Source organism: Hermetia illucens, chromosome 1, assembly GCF_905115235.1.
Source record: "Hermetia illucens chromosome 1, iHerIll2.2.curated.20191125, whole genome shotgun sequence".
Lineage (NCBI taxonomy): Eukaryota > Metazoa > Arthropoda > Insecta > Diptera > Stratiomyidae > Hermetia > Hermetia illucens.
In genome coordinates this window covers 158,821,317-158,840,934 of record NC_051849.1, presented here as the reverse complement: position 1 = coordinate 158,840,934, position 19,618 = coordinate 158,821,317, and the positions used below count along the sequence as shown (strand labels likewise).

Below are 19,618 nucleotides of genomic sequence, written 5' to 3'. Positions count from 1 at the left end.
AGCTGAGTGGTTAGAGTACAAGGCTGTCGTACGGAAGGTCGCGGTTCAAATCTCACTGGCGGGATTTGTCTCGTGATTTCACGTCAGATACCAATCGACTCAGCTGTGAATGAGTACTAAAAGGTTAAAACAGGCAAACTAAAGGCGGTCCTATAATTATGAAACGCACTATATAATCAACAAAGTTATATTAGGTTAAAACTGCACTCTTGTGTGAATTTACTGCACCCGAAAATATAAAACATATCATGTATACATCCATTAAACTCTACCATTTATAGCAGAATTTCCAAGTTCGCTCGTTTTTAGTATCCATTGACCTCGCGATTGGAATTGAATTATTGGACTGTATCATGGTGTCCATAGGAAATAATAGACAATGCTCATCGATAAAAGGTGAAATTGCAGCTAATACCAGTATTCAGCGGCTTCACAACTTAACTGATATCCACCGGAAGTCCGTCACTGCAATTGTAATATCCCGCACCAGATGTCTACTAAATCGATAAAAAGAAAACTGAATTTCTCCGTACTTTCAGCTGTTTTTGACATCAACTTGTAAATATTTACGTGTCTTTTGTGAAATTTTTGTAATTTTTGCCGGCTTTTTCACTGATTTCATTTTTTACTTCTGAAATGCACAAGAAGGTCATCTCCATATTTCTTACTGTGCTGATTCTCAGCATCCTAGTCAGTGGCACTCTTTCCCCAAGTGACAAACATAAAAATAAAAAGAAAAAAGAATTGAATGAACGGAAAGGACCAGTTGATAAAAGTGTTTTCGATCGTGGCCTTGTAGAAGATGAACCGTCCCCAACAGATATCTTAGTTGAAAATGGAGCTTATTTTAAGGATACAAGTAAACGAGTCTTTCAAGGAACCAGTTTGGGGTATATTACACCAGTAAGTAATGGTACAAAAGTTCAAAAAGATGCACAATATGTCCAGTAAACATTAAAAACTCTAGCTAATGTATAGAACGATCGTAACAACAATTTCCTAGAACTCCTTGCTAAGCTCTTTCTGACCGTATCCTAAATACTATAAGTTTGCTTGTTATGAAGTCTATGCACTATGCCTATGATTCAGAACCGTTGCCTATGACAAGTAGCGGATTGTAAGCAGAGGGTGGAGCTCCTCAATTTACCATTGGTGCAATAGGTCTTATTTCTACAATGTATTCCATGGACGGCGTCAGGACGTAAGCAAGTTAGTCCGCACACAACGAACAAAACAAATACGTGTCTGCACGCTAAATGTTGGTACCTTAACTGGAAAGACCGAGGAACTCGCAAGAGCCCTTCGGAAAAGGTGCATTGACATCTGCGCTCTGCAAGAAACCCGATGGTCTGGTTCCAAAAGCTGCGACATTGAACGCGAACGCGGTAAAAATGGCTACAAACTTCTCTATTTTGGTAACCCACACACTCAATATGGTGTTGGCATTGCCATCTCAGAGGGTTTCCGTGATGCCATTAAAGAAGTCGAACGATTTGATGATCGGCTGATGAAGCTCACCATTATATCAGCTGATCGCACTATTCACTTCTTCACCGCGTATGCACCACAGACAGGCCGACCTGATGCCGAGAAAGATGCCTTCTGGCAACTTCTCGATGAAAAGACTTGTCACGTGCCTGCTGACGATTACATAATCATTGCCGGCGACCTTAATGGTCATGTGGGTGAAAAGGCAGACGGTAACAGGTGCCATGGGGGAAAGGGGTTCGGAGCGCGCAACGAACGTGGTGAGCGTATAATCGATTTTGCGGACACCCATGACCTTGTACTTATGAATACATGGTTCATCAAACGATTGTCTCATCTTCCCACATTTTATAGTGGGAACAATAAAACGCAAATCGACTATATTCTCATAAGACGCCAACATTTTACCACTGTCACTGATTGCAAAGTCGTTCCCTATGAGACCATCGCACCTCAACATCGGCCGTTGATTGCTGTCCTGCGAATTAAGCCACCGATAAAACGGCGTGAGGAACGCAATGGCCCGCCGCGCATTAAATGGTGGCGATTTGGTGAGAAGAACGAAGAAACGGTCTCACTCATACGATTGCCAACCATTACGAATGTGGAAGAATCATGGAACCAAATGAAAGACACGATCCACAAAGCGGCCTCTGCAACCCTCGGGGTCACCAAGCCGGGTAAGCGGTACATCAACCGAGATACTTGGCTTTGGAATGATGATGTTGAAATGAAGGTCCGTGAAAAGAAACGCCTCTACCACAAATTTCTCGACGATAAAACGCCTGCTAATTGGCAAATTTATAAGAATGCCAACCGGGAAGCAAAGAAAGCGGTCGCTGTCACCCGAGCGAACCATTTCAAAAATCTTTACGATAAACTGGACACTCGGGATGGCGAGAGAGATCTGTACCGACTTGCTAAAAGCCGTGATGAACGCACACAGGATATCGAACACTTCTGTTGTGTTAATGACAAGAACGGTACTTTGCTTACTGATCGTCGAGCCGCGACGGATAGATGGCGAGAATACTTCGAGCAAATTTCAACTGAAGAATTTGCTCATCCTCCACTTCCACAATCATTGCTGACATTTGGAGCAGTTCCACCAGTCAGCGCAACTGAAGTCGAGGAGGCAATAAAACAAATGAAATCGGGGAAAGCAACAGGACCTGACGACATCGCAGCTGAGCTCTGGAAAGCAAAGAGCTGGGACCCAACACCGTGGCTGAGTGAATTCTTTAACCGGGTTATTCAGGAAGGAAGAACACCATCTGACTGGCAAGAAAGTACCACTGTTCCAATATGGAAAAAGAAAGGTAGTCCAGCAGAATGTTCAAATTACCGTCCGATCCGGTTACTTTCCCATACCATGAAGATTTTTGAACGCATTCTTGACAACCGTATTCGCGAAATCGTTGAAATAACCGTGAATCAAGCCGGATTTGTCAAGAACTGCGGAACTACTGACGCAATACACGCTGCGCGGTTACTCATGGAGAAACACCGTGAGAAGCATCGCCCTCTTTACATTGCCTTTCTGGATCTAGAGAAAGCGTTTGACCGTGTACCACACGAACTCATCTGGTATGCTTTACGACAACACTTCGTGCCAGAAGAACTCGTGCGCTGGGTTCAATTGCTCTACCACGATCCGAAAAGTAAAGTTCGAAGTATGGCGGGTGTATCAAAACCGCTTCGTGTCTCTGTTGGAGTTCATCAAGGAAGTGCCCTCTCACCACTCCTCTTTGTCCTTGTTATGGACACCGTCACACGGGATATCCAACGTCCAGCGCCCTACACACTGCTTTATGCAGATGATGTTTTCCTAGCATCTGATAGCAAAAATGATCTCGAGCAACTTGTTCAAAAATGGAATGATCGCCTCATGCAACACGGTCTCAGATTGAATTTAAACAAAACTGAATTTTTGACGACCGATCCCCATGAAACAGGCACAATCACTGTCAGCGGCAGTGATCTGCCCAGATCTGAGCGATTTAAATACCTCGGGTCAACGCTATCAGCCAATGGAGAACTGCGTTATGAAATTGCTTCACGCATTAACGCAACCTGGATGAAGTGGCGTTCCACAACTGGTGTCCTTTGTGATCGACGTATCAACGAACGTCTCAAATCTAAAATTTACCGCAATGTTGTCCGTCCAGTCGCTCTCTATGGTTCTGAGTGTTGGCCGACCATAAAAGACAATGAACGGCGTCTCGCGGTAATGGAGACGAAGATGCTACGTTGGACTAGTGGCGTCACACGTTTAGATCACATCCGAAATGAGGATATCCGCGATCGTTATGGGGTTGCACCGATCGTGGAAAAGTTGCGAGAGAGGCGTCTTCGATGGTATGGTCACGCAATTCGTGCAAACGAGAATTCACTTGCAAAGATTGGTCTGAACATCGAAGTCGATGGTAAACGACCAAAAGGCAGACCTAAGCAACGGTGGCTTGATACGCTGGATGGGGATTTGAAAGCCTCGAGATTGCACCCAGATCAGGCATTCGGTAGAGCCAAATGGCGAAGCCGATCACGACGAGCCGACCCCGCTTGTGAACGGGACAAAGGCTGAAGAAAAAGAAGAAAGAAGAAGATTCCGAAAATACATTTTAGTAATATTCGAGAATGTTTAACGCTCGATTTCCTTGCGAAGACAAAGGCCCGCCAACCATATAGTTTTAAAAATATTCCTTTTCACATATCGTCTTTGAACACAAACACACTCTCATTAATATCATCATCATTAACGGCGCAACAACCGGTATCCAGTCTAGGCCTGCCTTAATAAGGCGCTCCAGACATCGCGGTTTTGCGCCGAGGTCCACCAATTCGATATCCCTAAAATCTGTCCTGACCTACGCCATCGCTCCATCTTAGGCAGGGTCTGCCTCGTCTTCTTTTTCTACCATAGATATTGCCCTTATAGACTTTCCGGGTGGGATCATCCTCATCCATACGGATTAAGTGACCCGCCCACCGTAACCTATTTAGCCGGATTTTATCCACAACCGGACGGTTATGGTATCACTCATAGATTTCGTCATTGTGTAGGCTACGGAATCGTCCATCCTCATGTAGGGGGCCAAAAATTCTTCGGGGGATTCTTCTCTCGAACGCGGCCAAGAGTTCGCAATTCTTCTTGCTAAGAACCCAAGTCTCCAAGGAATACATGAGGACTGACAAGATCATAGTCTTGCACAGTAAGAGCTTTGACCCTATGGTGAGTCGTTTCGAGCGGAACAGTTTTTGTAAGCTGTAGGCTCTTGTCGTAGCCCTTTTTTGATGTCGAAGGGTCTTGAGAGTGATCCTGCTGCTTTTATCTGGCCTCACACATTGGTCAGGGTCAGCCTAGTCAGTCTTATCAATTTCGTCGGGATACCGAATTCTCTCATGACCGTATACAGTTTTACCCTGGCTATGCTATCATAGGCGGCTTTAAAGTGGATGAATAGATGGTGCAACTGATGTCCATATTCCAACAGTTTTCCATCGCTTTCCGCAGAGAGAAAATCTGATCCGTTGCTGATTTGCCTGGAGTGAAGCCTCTTTGTTATGGGTCAATGAATTGTCTGGGCGTATGGGGCTATCCGGGCTAGCAAGATAGCGGAGAGTATCTTATAGATAGTACTCAGCAACGTGATACCTCTATAATTGCTGCACTGTGTAATATCTCCCTTTTTATGTATGAAACAGATAATGCCTCGTTGCCAATCGTCAGGCATTGATTCGCCGTCCCATACCTTGAGCACAAGCATCGGCTCCTGGCGACTTGTAATTTTTAAGCCGATGAATTGCACGGACTGTTTCGCCTATACTTGATGGTGGCAGTATTTGTCCATCGTCTTCAGTTGGCGGGGCCTCCAACTCGCCGATGTTCTGGTTGTTCAGTAGCTCATCAAAGTGCTCAACCCATCGCTCCAATATGCCTATTCTGCCGGAAATCAGATTTCCCCCTTTGTCTCGGCAGGATGAGCATCGAGGTGTATAAGGCTTCATCCCGCTGACTTGTTGGTGCGGCTGGTCCCTGTACTTTTCCAGTTCACAGACTTGTTGGTTCTCCCCGGCTTCCTTTTTCCGTCTGTAAAGTCGCTTCTCTGCTCGACGTAGTTCGTGATAAATCTCTGCGCGTGTCCGCGTTCTTTGAGAATACAACATTACTCGGTATGCAGCATTCTTCCGTTCCGTTGCTAGCTTACATTCATCAAGCCGTTCCGACTTTTTTGCGGCTGGGGTCAAGTATAATATCTTTGTGGCCGTATCAATGATAACGTTCTTCAGGTGGTTGTGAAGATCATTTGTTGATGCTTCATCTCCAGAACCTCTGTTGACTGCGGTTATTGCGGCATCCATTTCCCTCTTTAAGTTGTCGCGGAGGGCTGTGTTGTGGATGGCTTCAGTATTCACTCTCACCTGATTGTCAGAGGGGATTGTAGGTGGTGTCGTAATTCGAGCTCGGAGCACCATGCTAACGAGATAGTGGTCCGAGTCTATATTGGCCCCCCTATATGTTCTGACATTCATCAAGGCTAAGAGGTGGCGGCGTTCAATCAGCACGTGATCAATTTAATTGAAAGTGGTCCCGTCTGGAAAGGCCCACTTATGTTTGTAAACCGCTTTCCGCGCAAACCAGGTACTTCCAACAACAATTTCGTGTAATACTGCTAACTGAATAATGCGCAATCCGTTATCATTGGTATCCCTATGTAAGCTATGGAAGCCGACGTATCGCCTGAATACGGGCTCCGCCCCTATTTGACTGTTGAAATCTCCAAGTATGATTTTGATATTATACTTGGGACAGACTTCGAAGGTCCGCTCAACTGCCTCGTAGAAGGTATCCTTCTCCGACTCTGCAGTCTCCTCTGTAGGGGCGTGAACGTTTATGAGGCTTATATTCATTTCATTTTCATTTATCTATACTACACAAATTGATAGGGAATTGACTATCATTGCCCTGAAAACAGCGTGCCCATAACAGATAGCCAAGGGTTAATTGTTCCCTTTTATTCAAACCCATACATGGGGATTTAAAAGCCTCAAGATTGCATCCTGATCAGGCATTTGGCAGAGCAAAATGGTGAAACCGAGCACGACGAGCCGACCCCGCTTGTGAACGGGGCAAAGGCTGAAGATAAAGAAAATACATAACTTGACAAGAAATTATGAAAGAAAACCTCAACTGGCCTAATCAGAACCATTCGTTTTTGTTGGTTGAATAAGTCGTGCATCAGCATCTACTTCAAGATGGCGAATTGAGAGAAAAAGTGTTTCCCGTATTTTGCAGCACTTGATTTTATCCAATCAAAGACAACGAAATCATAGCCCGAAATAAAAATAAGTCGGAATACCGGAAGCTGGGCTGACATATATGATCAACTTATTTAAGGAACCATCCTCTACTCCCATCCCAAATTTTATGTCAATCGGTCTTGACTGAAACAATTCGGAGGTTGACAGCTTCAATGACTGGACTATGGCCATTGATGTTTATAAAAAGAGAGAAGAAAAAAATGTTGGGTACTTTTTTTGTGTTTGTCGAGGTGCAGTTTCTTCGCTTTCCACGAGCTTTCGGTCAAATTTCTTTCTCTTGGAATTGTTCAATCTTATATTCGCTCCGGTCAAGTAGTTGGAATATTACTTAACTTTACTTCTTCCCCTTCTTCCTTCCATTCAGTTTCTCACGCAGTGTCTACCAACATATATTTGTGTAAAAAGTGTTATTATTTTGGTACAAAATTTGATACTGTACAGTGCTGCTGTAGTTTCGAAGAGTACTAATCAAGCCCTTTCATTCAGTACCCCACATGGCCAAGAAAACAATGTACACCCCACTTCCACATGTATGGGGAGCCGTCCTTAAACTCAACATAAAATGGCGCCACTTGCTACATGTAAAAGGATTCACAGGCCACATGTTCTCACTAAATTTTGTGACAATAGCTTCAACTGTTTCGAATAAATCGGGTGTGACATACGAAGAGACAGACATTGAATGGATTCTAACAAGGTTTTGTTTCACACAAAACCTTATAAAGTGGATTAACGCAATGCAAGTAATACCGGTACATCATTCCAAGGGAATTTGTGAAGTCTTTCAGTGTCGAATAGGTAGCTATCTAACGGATTCCTACCATGCTTTTTTATGCTAAAGGCATAAATAAATAGGGGAGTAAATTTGCGGTGTTTTCGGTAAAACGTAAATCATCGTTTCGAAAGCTACTCATGGGTACTTATTAAATTTTGTGCTAAACATATACCCTGGCCTAGAAGATGACGCCAAGAACGTACTCATAATTTGCGCATAATTATCAACATCTACTTCTAACTTATACATAAGCGGGACATCCAACATCCATGGCATTATACTGCTCTATGCATCTTTTCCTAGCGTCTCACAACAAAGCTGATCTCAGGTAACTTTTTCAAAAGTGAGATGATGGTTCATGCGACACGCCCTGTGGCTGAATCTGAATAAATTGCATGAGGAGAAACAATAGACCGTACCATTGTGGCGGGGGTATTTCGAATTTTGTTAATTCGATTGACAGTGGCCACCATCGGTGTTCTCCACCGCAGCGCAGACCATTGGCTGCAAGTTCGATCGCCCAACGACAAACCTGCCAGCAAGTGATCCAGCTTAGCTGACTCACTTACCGACAGGTGTTTGATTAACTAGGTCTTCAACAGTGTATAAGAGGTCGATTTCACAATGTCGGCTACCAGGAGGATGGACTCCTCATCCAGACCTACAATCGCGTGGTTAAATTTGGTTGCGTCCGTCGTTATTCCAGACATGTGGAACTGCGCCTCCAAATGGACGAACCACAGTTCCGGATTCCGTCGCCAAAATGGAGGGACGCGGACAGCGAGGGCGGTCACATGATTGTCAAAGGCCATAACTAAAGCTAAGTTAACGACGCGAGTCTTGTCGAAGACGCGGCTGTACCGGATTCTAATAAGGCCCTGCACTAACTACGGCAGACTGTACCCACAAATGCCCGCACGAGCGAATTGCAGATACCAACAACGCACTCCGAAGCGGATGCGTAGACTAAAGTGAAAAGAACTCGCCACAAAAGCGAAACTCCAACCGAAACAAATTTCGAATGATGTTAACCCCGCTGCGCCACATCGTCATGGACTCGCCTCAATGTTTGATCAACGGCACTTGGTATTTGACGTCCTAACGTTTTCCAAAAGAAGATCGAAAAGAGTATAAATTTTGGTTAGTCGAATAATAAGATACGGCAGTCCAACCTTTGACAAGCCATTCAACGTACTCTTTCGATGATCATAATCTCGCGTAACAGTTTTTTCCGATGTTAATGGCTTTTGAGTGAGATGAAAAGCAATCGGTTTTGCATGCCTAGACATCCAAAAACATAATGTATGATAAATAAGACATTAAAAAAGTTAATTTCATTGGCCATTGCAAAATATTTCTAACTGTACCCATCGTGACTCCCAACTTCTAAGACTTGTTAGCAGAATCTACGACGTGAGGACGCCATTTTGAACAAATATTTTTAAACAATACGGACAAACAGACGGTCCTGTAGCTCGGTTGAGTTCCTCGGTGATTCGGTGGCTTTTGAAACTTGATCATAACAGAATAATAGTGCTAGAGGGATATCGTCGGTTTCATCAAATTCTGGGCTGTTCAGTAAATTGTTTCAGTAGTTTTTAATTGTAGTCGAAGACAAACTGTTTCAAGCATTTGCTATAAGGCAGACGGCTTCATAAATAGTAAACTCTAGTTTGACAACTTTTTTAACAAGCTGTTGCGATTGTTCAATTTAACCAACCGGATGGCATTTTGATCCATTAGTTGAACTAAAAGTGTAACATTCCCAGGCACAAAAATGGCCATATTTTCCCGTCGCTAGTCTTTTTGACAAATTCATTAGCTGACGAATAACTAGGTGCCAACACTGCCTTTCCAGGCAGATTTCGAGTTACCAAAAGCACTTCAACCTTTAATTCAAAGAGTTCTGAGGAAAGGTACATAAAAATTTCTCATTTTACAATACCAACCTGTGGCACAAGATCATTATGAAACCAATTTTTAAAAATGTTGCTACTCATCCAGACACTCTTGGCTGAAGAATAGCATACAGGCGGCCAAACTTTGTTAGCGAAGGAACGCAGTTTTGCGGCTTTTCCAATAATGAGAGGTTTTATTTTTTTCATTCCGGAGGCATTCACACACAACAAAACAGTCAATTCCTCCTTAAATAATCTGCGGCCTCGTGCACTAATTTCTGCACAATGTACATATATTTTGTTAGGCAGCATCTTTGAGAGGAAGCCAGTTTCGTCTACGTTAAAAATAGCGTCGAGAGAAAGTTGGTAGGTACAAATGACCTAACCGAGACGATCTTTAAACGGTTCGACTAATCCCACTTTTGCAGAAAGTTTTTCCCCGGATATTTGTAAAAGTCGTACTCCATATTTTTTTTTTTTTAATTTTGAAAACCAACCGTTGCTAATAAGTAGCATTTTTCCCGTTTAGAAGCGGGGTCGGCTCGTCGTGATCGATTTCGCCATTTGGCTCTATCAAATACTTGATCTGGATGCAATCTCGAGGCTTTTAAATCCCCATCCAGCGTATCAAGCCACCGTTGTTTCAGCCTGCCTTTTGTTCGTTTACCATCGACTTCGATGTTCAGTCCAATCTTCTCGTTAGCGCGAATTGCGTGACAATACCATCGAAGATGCCTCTCTCGCAATTTTTATCACGATCGGTATAACGATCGCGGACATCCTCATTTCGGATATGATCAAAACGTGCCACGCCACTATTCCAACGCAACATCTTCGTCTCCATTACCGCAGATCGCCCATAAAGCTTCTTGGCATCTCTTGCGCTTTAGCTTTCAGAACCATAGAGTTCACTGTTGCGCCGCGCTCATGTGCTCCAATTTCCATTCATTTTTGGAAACTCTCCGCTCTTTAAGGTGAATTTGTTCTTCACGCTGGCTTTTACCGTTTCAGCCAAAACGTTATCCCTCTGGGATTTGATAGTACATTTTGTTGACTTAGATAACCCGTATTTGTCAGAAAAAATTTTTACAGGTGCTCCATTCTTACACTCATCTAAAATTTTTACTTTATTTTCTAACGAAATTCGTTTCCGTTTAGCACTCATTTTGACACATGATATAAAACATCAAAGAACCACAACCAACTACCTTGCGGAATTAAACACGCGAAACTTTGTATTACAAGGAAAAAGTCCATGCACTAAAACTCAAAAAAAAAGAGTAAGTGACCAAACACGATTTTACGATGTTCGCTAAATTGAATGCCAAAAAAGGCATTCATTACATAGAAGTGTCAATGAACATAATTTGCCATTCGTTACATTGGAAATAAGTTAGCAGTTCGTTACATTGAATGTCTACTGTATATCGGACCAATGCTAACAACCAATGGTGAACGGTGCTATCAAATCGCTTCACCCATCAGCGCACCTTTCTCCCGTTCTACCATCGGCCTTTTTGGTGATCGACGCATCAACGAACGTCTCAGATCCGAAATCCACCGCAGTGCCGTGCGCCCTATTATCCTTTATAGTTCTGAGTACTGACCAACTACCAAGGTCAATGAACAACATCTTCATGTAGCGGACATGAAGATGCTTCATTGGATCACTGGGGTAGCACGCCATGATCCGAAAGGAGGACAATAATCGTAATTCATTGTCAAGCTCCAGAGAACCCGCATTCCTGAAGTCTCTTTTATCTGAAATGTAATATCTCTCAAAAGACCAGGAAAAGCTTTGCTATTAAATTCTTCTATCTTTCCATTCTCTTGCATCTTTTTATATTTTTTTTAATTGGAAAAATAACTGTAAGAGAGATTCCCTTTAGCTTGAACATCACCCCAACTATCTTTTCCGACTTGTTCAGCCTCGAATCTAGGACAATGGAAAATCACTTGTTCTGACTCTACTCACTACATTAAAGAACATCTCGAAAGCTTAATCGACAGAGAGCAGGCTGGTTTTTGCTCCGAATCGTCCTACATTGGCCCCATCAACACCCAACGGATCAGTTTGGAATAGTTGGTGGGCTTTAGATCCTTGCTGCACCTGCTCTGCATCGATTTCGATGAAGCTTTCGATAGCATGAACGAGCTGTGGAGTGCTCTACGCGGCAGGGGCATTCCGGAGAAAGTGGCAAATATTATCAGAGCGACATATGATGTCACATGCTGCACCGAGATAAAATCTGAAAGGATTTTGAGGTTCAAAGCGAAGTCCGCCAAGGTTGCATTTTGTCACCGATATCATTTCTTCTTGTTATCGGTGGCGTTCTTCATATTATCTTGTCCGGAGGACGTGGAGTAGTTCAATGGACGATGACATCTTTCCTCAAACACCTCCACTATGTTGATGACATCTATTTGTTCTCCCACTCAGTCATGGACCTTGGCCAAATAGTTCTGGATTGTTGCATTCGAATGTACAAACAGTTCTCTTTACTCACACTGCCTAACTACTGTGATTCCCCTTCAAGCCTCGTCCATATTTTTTGCGCATATACATATGACTATAATTAAATGGTTTGTAATGGCTACCTTTAACCAGCGGTTCGAAAACTCTTTATTGCAAACTTTATAATTTTTTAAACCATTTAACAGTTGATTGTATTTTTCATCTATATTTCAGTGGAACAACCACGGATACGACATTGCGAAAATGTTTGCCAAAAAATTCGATCTAATTTCACCCGTCTGGCTACAGATTCTTCGAAAAGGTGACAATAAGTACGAACTGGCGGGAACGCATGATATTGACTCAGGCTGGATTAAAGATGTCCGGAAAGCTGGTCATAAAAATATACAAAGTAAGTTGAAATTAACCGAAAATCCATGTGACGCGCTATACTCACATGGGGACCACATCTGCATAGAAGGAACCACAGAGCAAACTAAATGTCAGGAAGAGAATTATCACAATTTTCTTCAGCCTTTGTCCCGTTCACAAGCGGGGTCGACTAATTATCACAGCTCGGCATGACGTAGAATTATGTTTAGAATAGGACTCTGAACTGGATAAGCAAAAAAAAGAGTCGTCGACGGGTGGATTGTTGGTTGTGCATATGCCCGTAATTAGCGACCATGAATTTCATTTATATCATTTTCACTTCCACCACTTTTCGAATCGTGATTTCTTTTACGTTGACCAATCAATGAAACAGTTATGATTATTCATTATTCCTTCTTATTTTATATTTACAGTTGTTCCTCGAATTATATTCGACAAGTTCACAGATCAGGACTACACTAAACTTCTATCCCACGATAGCGAACAACGGGCAGTTCAGTCTTTAATCGTGAAATCCTGTAAAAAGTTCAAATTCGATGGTATTGTCTTAGAAATTTGGCCACAACTTGCACTTCGGGTTGATGACAACATCTTGTATAATCTTGTGATTGGAATAGGTGAGTATCACTTTCACTATCCTCATGAAATCAAAAACTGAGTCAATTTCCACCTTCAACAGCCACTGCCTTAAAAGAGAAGGATTTAAAATTAATCCTGGTTGTACCGCCACTTCGCAAAGAAACCCACGACCTGTTCAGCCCGAAGCATTTCGAAGCTCTTCAAGAGCACGTCTATGCATTCTCCTTAATGACCTACGACTTTTCGAGTGTACAGCGCCCAGGCGCAAATGCACCCCTTCACTGGATGAAGAGAACTGTTGAACACATTGTTCCGATAACTGCCAGCAATTTTGAAGTCAAACGCAAGAAGATCTTATTGGGATTGAACATGTATGGAAATGATTACACACCAGACGGTGGTGGCCCAATAATTGGTCATCAGTTCTTAGAACTTTTGAAACATGCGAAGCAGAGATTGCGTCACGATGAACTCGATGCAGAAAATTTCTTTGAAGTCAAGTAAGTTTATTTGAAAAGGGTTACTTTCTTCTTATTTAGTAATTGTCCATTTTGTCAGAACTCCATCTGGTCGTCACTATGTTTTCTATCCCACACTATATTCAATTAATGAACGGTTGAATCTGGCACGGCAGCTTGGAGTTGGTGTCTCACTGTGGGAACTAGGGCAAGGCTTAGATTACTTCTACGATTTGTTTTAGAATTCTTGTAGTGTTTACAAATATAAATTAAACGTTTTGAATGCGTGTAAATTGATTTAGGAAATTACATGTTGACTTTTCATTAACGCTGTGAGCAATTTGTAGTAAAATATAATAGAAAATAAAGAAAATACAATATTTGTACAACATGGCTTTTTCCAGTTGAGTTGTTTTGAAGGGGGGTGCAAAATGTACAAGTGAATCACGCTTCTACGACTGCCATCACAAACTTCTATAGGTTTGCGTCCACACCGTACACAGTATACTAAAATCCTCTGATAAACCCAGATCGGTCTTAAACAGACAACTTATTTCCAAAGTAAAACAAGAAAGTTCCCTTAAGCATAAAAGCACAACACAACTACTGCGCTGTTGGGCTTCTTGCTAATAATGCGAGAAATATTGATAAAGACTCCACCCTTCAATAAAAAAAACAATCGCATTGTGGCAAAAAATCTAGAAAGTAAGAAAATAGACGCTTAAACGATTACAATGATAAAAAGAACGATTCTTCACCTGCCGACCAGTCGACTCAGCTGTGAATGAGTACCTAAGTGAAATCAGGGTAATAATTTCGGGCGAGCGCAATGTTGACCACATTGCCTCCTACAGTGTATTGTCTTGAGTGAAGTGCTCTAACACACTTCAAGGCCCTGGTCCAATTGGATTGTTGTGCCAACGATTATGATTATTATTATTCACACATCTAAGGAATATGTCATCAAAGCACTGATATATACGAGTATATATGGTTGCCTCTATGTAAACCATACCTCGGTTCCTGGCAATATGCTGCGGCTCCCCCACAATTTTCCGAAAAGTTTGCAGTTTGCCTGCTCCGTTCTGCATCGCGTATTTCTTAGTTGAACCACTCCCCGCCCATCCTAGGATAGCTTTTCCATTGTATGGCATGCCCCGCGGTGGGGTTGTCGTCCTTTCTCAATGTATGGCCTATCGACTGCCATTTCCCCATTCTGATTCACATATCCACGAGTATTTGGCCCATATGCCGCTGAAATTCCCCATTTGCTATTTTCTTAGGCGCATCATCCTGATGACACGGGCAGACAAGAATTTATGAAAGCTTAATGTTTACGAGTAGCAAAGAGAAGAGAGGGCGAAATTAATGAGTAACATCAAATTTAGTGCCGCCGTCTGCAAAAATAATGTCTTAAAGGACTCGGCCCTCGACTTAGAGGGCAGAGCTATTTCAAAAACCTAAGAAATTGGCGAAATTAACTGAAGTTGTGTGACCTTTTGGGCCATCATGTATCACTCTGATAATAGCTACTAGTTTTTCCGGAATGCCAGAATAGTTCGAAAAGGGTATATGTCATATCATCCAGAGGAAGTGGAACTACACCAGGTGTTATTCGATTAAACTGCTCAACATTCTGGATTAGAAACTTACCTTTCACAGTACTTACAGAACCATCAAATTTTTGTGCTGTGGTATATGGTAAAAATCATCACTTTTGCTGCAGCTTCTGCTTTCCTCACCGTTGCAATGATGGAATTTCTTTTGTGACAGCATACGGTCCGTGGTATTTCTCGTATTTTTTTCAGTAAGTCGCGCAGTGATAAATAAAGCTCTTAACTCATCATGTTCATCGATATATCTCTACGTTCAGTCATGTATGTCTTTTGATGTCCTTACGGGTCGTGGCCAACAGCTACACTTACCCATCACCATCATCATCAACGGCGCAATAACCGGTATCCGATCTAGGCCTGCCTTAATAAGGAACTCCAGACATCCCGGTTTTGCGCCGAGGTCCACCAATTCGATATCCCTAAAAGCTCTCTGGCGTCCTGACCTACCCCATCGCTCCATCTTAGGCAGGGTCTGCCTCGTCTTCTTTTTCTATCATAGATATAGCCCTTATAGACTTTCCGGGTGGGATCATCCTCAATCATACGGATTAAGTGACCCGCTCACCGTAACCTATTGAGCCTGATTTTATCCACAACCGGACGGTCATGGTATCGCTCATAGATTTCGTCATTGTGTAGGCTACGGAATCGTCCATCCTCATGTAGGGGGCCAAAAATTCTTCGGAGGATTCTTCTCTCGAACGCGGCCAAGAGTTCGCAATTTTTCTTGCTAAGGACCCAAGTTTCCGAGGAATACATGAGGACTGACAAGATCATAGTCTTGTACAGTAAGAGCTTTGACCCTATGGTGAGACGTTTCGAGCGGAACAGTTTCTGTAAGCTGAAATAGGCTCTGTTGGCTGACAACAACCGTGCGCGGATTTCATCATCGTAGCTGTTATCGGTTGTGATTTTCGACCCTAGATAGAACAAATTATCAACGGTGTCAAAGTTGTATTCTCCTAGCCTTACTCTTCTTCGTGTTTGACCAGTGCGGTTTGATGTTGTTGGTTGATTCGTCTTTGGTGCTGACGTTGCCACCATATATTTTGTCTTGCCTTCATTGATGTGCAGCCCAAGATTTCGCGCCAATCGCCGCCTGCTCGATCTGGATGAAGGCAGTTTGTACGTCTCGGGTGGTTCTTCCCATGATGTCGATATAGTCAGCATAGGCATGTAGTTGGGTGGACGACCAAGAATATGCTTTAGGGTCGTGCTAGTTAACAAGCTTCGAAATACTAGAGCATTCACCTTAGTCGACGCGGCAGGGCGAGCCACGTTGAAGCATCAGGGCGTAAACAAACTACTCCGAACCACACAAATCCCTGTCTGTGCATTAAATTTAGGTACGCTCACTGATAACACAGAGGAACTCGCAAGAGCTGGAAGACTTTTGATTTCTTTACCGAAGACGCACCATAGTTAAATAGACGTCGGATCGATACCGAAAAATTCCCATTCAGTGCTATCGCATACGCAATCAGAGTAACGAGCGTATCGTCGATTTTCCTCCTCTTCACTTTATATTTTATAAAAGAAAACATTAAGTCACAATTTGATTATATCCTCATAAATTGCCGCCATCTTCGCACCGCCATTGACAGTAAAATCATTCGCTAAGAGAGCAAGCTACCTCAAAATCGGGCGTTGATTGCTGGCCTGCGAATCAAGCCACCGTTGAAACAACGCAAACGCCAGACGCGACATGAATTAAATTGAAGCGATTTCACGAAAAGAGAGAGGAAATTGTCTTATTCAAGCGACTGCTGCCCTAATGGGCGTCGAAACGTCAAAAAAAAACGAAAAAAAATCAGACCAAAAGTACCACCCTCAAAGTGACCTATGCAATCCTCGGGATCATCAAGCCTCTTAAATGATTGGAATGACAAAGTCCAAATTAAGGTCCGTCAGAATAAACGCCTCTATCATAAGTTTTTTATCTTAACAGGAAAGCAAAACAAGTCGGGAAAAAAGACGCTTCCGGTATGAAAGGTTTTGTGTATTTCTTCTCTTTGATATTTGGCGGATACTGGCGCAACAATCCATATTGGATCAGGGCCTTGAAGTGTGTTAGAGCATTTCATTCAAGACCACAACGGTACACTGTAGTACGCAATGTGGCCGTCAGCGTGCTCGCCCGAGATTATTACCCTGATTCAGGCACTCATTCATAGCTGAGTCAATTGATATCCGACATCCAGCCACGATAGCAAATCCTTCTGGCACCAGTGATATTTGCACCGCGACCTTCCGCTACGATATTTCAGCGCTCTAACCATTTGAGGCACCCGGACACTTCTAGAAAATGTACATCTCCTAAAACTACATATACTGCAGAGTAGCATAGCTACATTGAAGCTAAGGGCGTTCATAATTCGCTGCCACTGCACTGTACATACATAAGCAATCAAATGATCGAAATTAAGATGTTTCGAATTTGTTTTGCCGCCAATCGACTTTCCTGCGCATCAAATGTAATCCACTGTACGAAACCCATTCATGACTTTGACATTTTGGAATCTCACCACCCTGTGCCAAACATAACCTAAAAGCAATAACACGATTGCTGTCGATTTGTTTACCGCCTAATTTTCGTAAATATTCACTACTTTTCGGAATGTCAGAGAAACCAAAGGTGAGTTGCACAAAAACGACATCGACTGTCAGATCAATTCAATATAAAATTTGTTCCATCAACAGGGGTCAGGTGGTGGCGGAGGAGGTGGCGACAACAAGGAGAAGCGTCGCAAAGAATCCATCCTCGATCTCTCAAAGTACCTCGAAAAGACAATCCGCGTGAAATTCGCTGGCGGTCGAGAAGCGGCTGGTGTCCTTAAAGGATATGATCCTTTGTTAAACTTGGTTTTGGATAACACAGTCGAATATCTACGCGACCCAGACGAACCTTTTAAACTGGCGGAGGAAACTCGCAGCTTGGGGCTGGTTGTGTGTCGCGGCACCTCCGTCGTTCTGATCTGCCCCCAAGACGGTATGGAATCCATACAGAACCCTTTCATTGCCCAGGACAATTGAAACACGGAATAGTTTGTCAATGAACACTTGTAAAAATGTTTTATTATTTTTCTAAAATAACATTAACGCTTAGGAAATAAGGCAATAAATAGTAAGAATTTCCGAAGGAAGCATTTCTTAATTAATAAGTCTCGTATGGAAGCTGGTCCTGGCTCCTAGTCCAGACCAAACTCATTTCGAATCCACGGATATTGCGCTGGGCACTCGTTGCAAGTAAAGAAGTAGCGATCCTGCTGGAGAACGCGACTGTGGAGTCTGCAACTGTTTGGCAGGCTGCATGCCACCTCTCGTGGCTCTAAGGGCCTGGGTTTGCATAACCAAGGCTCGAATTGTCCTATTTGATTGGATGGAACTGGGTGGCGCATCCACTGGATCGCTTGCCAATTAGTTACGAGGTACACGTCCGGAAGCCTTTGTAGGTCATCGAGGAATTTCTGAAATTATAAAATGGAAAGCAAATATTAATCGACGACTTTCGACGAATTTTCGGATCCCTTTTTTATCAAGCCTTGATATCTAGTGGCGGCGTTTAGGAGTTGATTCTGCTACCCCTCTGGAGGAAAAGGGTAAAATCCCATTCTACCTAAAAGCAGGATACGCCTGACAGCAATAATACTATTGATGGGAATGTGGACTTCGTAAGTGGCGTCAATATCGGGTATGAGAAAGACAGTCCATAGCATACAAATGTGTAATACACCGAACCCGGGATTTAGTAAATAGATTAACTTTGAAATTATCTTTCAACCATATCATTTCGGCGGCGTTTAGCGCTCAGTGGCATACCCTCCCTACTTTTCCCCAGTTACTGCCCTATACTGAGGATCCAGATTATACAAGTTATATCATCATCAACAGCGCAATAACCGGTATCCGGTCTAGGCCACCCTTAATAAAGAACTCCAGACATCCCGGTTTTGCGCCGAGGTCCGCCAATTCGGTATCCTTAAAAGCTGTCTGGCGTCCTGACCTACGCCATCGCTCCATTTTAGGCAGGGTCTGCCTCGTCTTCTTTTCCTACCATAGATATTGCCCTTATAGACTTTTCGGGCTGGATCATCTTCATCCATGCGGATTAAATGATCCGCCCACTGTAACCTACCGCCATGGTATCGCTCATAGATTTCGTCGTTATGTAGGCTACGGAATCGTCCATCCTCATGTAGAGGGCCAAAAATTCTTAGGAGAATTCTTCTCTCGAACGCGGCCAAGAGATCGCAATTTTTCTTGCTAAGAACCCAAGTCTCCGAGGAATACATGAGGACTGGCAAGACCATTATCTTGTACAGTAAGAGCTTTTACCCTATGGTGAGACGTTTGGAGCGGAACAGTTTTTGTAAGCTGAAATAGGCTCTGTTGGCTGCCAACAATTGTGCGCGGATTTCATCATCGTAGCTGTTATTGGTTGTGATTCTCGATCCTAGATAGGAGAAATTATGAACGGTCTCAAAGATGTATTCTCCTATCTTTATTCTTCCCGTTTGACCAGTGCGGTTTGATGTTGTTAGTTGGTTGGTTTTTGGTGCTGACATTGCCACCATATACTTTGTCTTGCCTTCATTGATGTGCAGCCCAAGATCTCGCGCCGCCTGCTCGATCTG

The 19,618-nt window shown here is 43.0% G+C and overlaps 3 protein-coding genes across 3 annotated transcripts in view; 2 read left to right on the top strand and 1 right to left on the bottom strand.

Moving 5' to 3' along the window:
• Positions 1–530: 530 nt before the first annotated feature.
• Positions 531–13,757, top strand: LOC119654950 (chitinase domain-containing protein 1). The gene is made up of 5 exons (XM_038060610.1): positions 531–903; positions 12,173–12,350; positions 12,745–12,948; positions 13,011–13,410; positions 13,469–13,757. The coding sequence occupies exons 1-5, from the start codon at positions 637–639 to the stop codon at positions 13,608–13,610; spliced, it is 1,191 nt and encodes a 396-aa protein (XP_037916538.1). The 5' UTR covers positions 531–636; the 3' UTR covers positions 13,611–13,757.
• A 3,727-nt stretch (positions 13,758–17,484) lies between these two features.
• LOC119646738 (U6 snRNA-associated Sm-like protein LSm7) lies at positions 17,485–18,127 on the top strand. Its single transcript, XM_038047316.1, has 2 exons — positions 17,485–17,619; positions 17,685–18,127. The coding sequence occupies exons 1-2, from the start codon at positions 17,602–17,604 to the stop codon at positions 18,015–18,017; spliced, it is 351 nt and encodes a 116-aa protein (XP_037903244.1). The 5' UTR covers positions 17,485–17,601; the 3' UTR covers positions 18,018–18,127.
• The window catches only part of LOC119646737 (chitin deacetylase 1), a 35,065-nt gene continuing 33,475 nt past the window's right edge, over positions 18,029–19,618 (bottom strand). The window contains exon 6 of the mRNA XM_038047315.1: positions 18,029–18,451. Within this exon, the coding sequence (XP_037903243.1) occupies positions 18,173–18,451 (279 nt within the window). The 3' untranslated portion in view covers positions 18,029–18,172. The remainder of the gene's footprint in view (positions 18,452–19,618) is intronic.

Bases quoted from the DNA above. Each gene is read 5' to 3' on its own strand.
- LOC119654950 (XM_038060610.1), top strand. From the start codon at position 637: ATGCACAAGAAGGTCATCTCCATATTTCTTACTGTGCTGATTCTCAGC. The intron at 12,351-12,744 runs GTAAGTTGAAAT...TTATATTTACAG, and splicing joins TGGTCATAAAAATATACAAA to TTGTTCCTCGAATTATATTC. The intron at 12,949-13,010 runs GTGAGTATCACT...CACCTTCAACAG, and splicing joins TAATCTTGTGATTGGAATAG to CCACTGCCTTAAAAGAGAAG.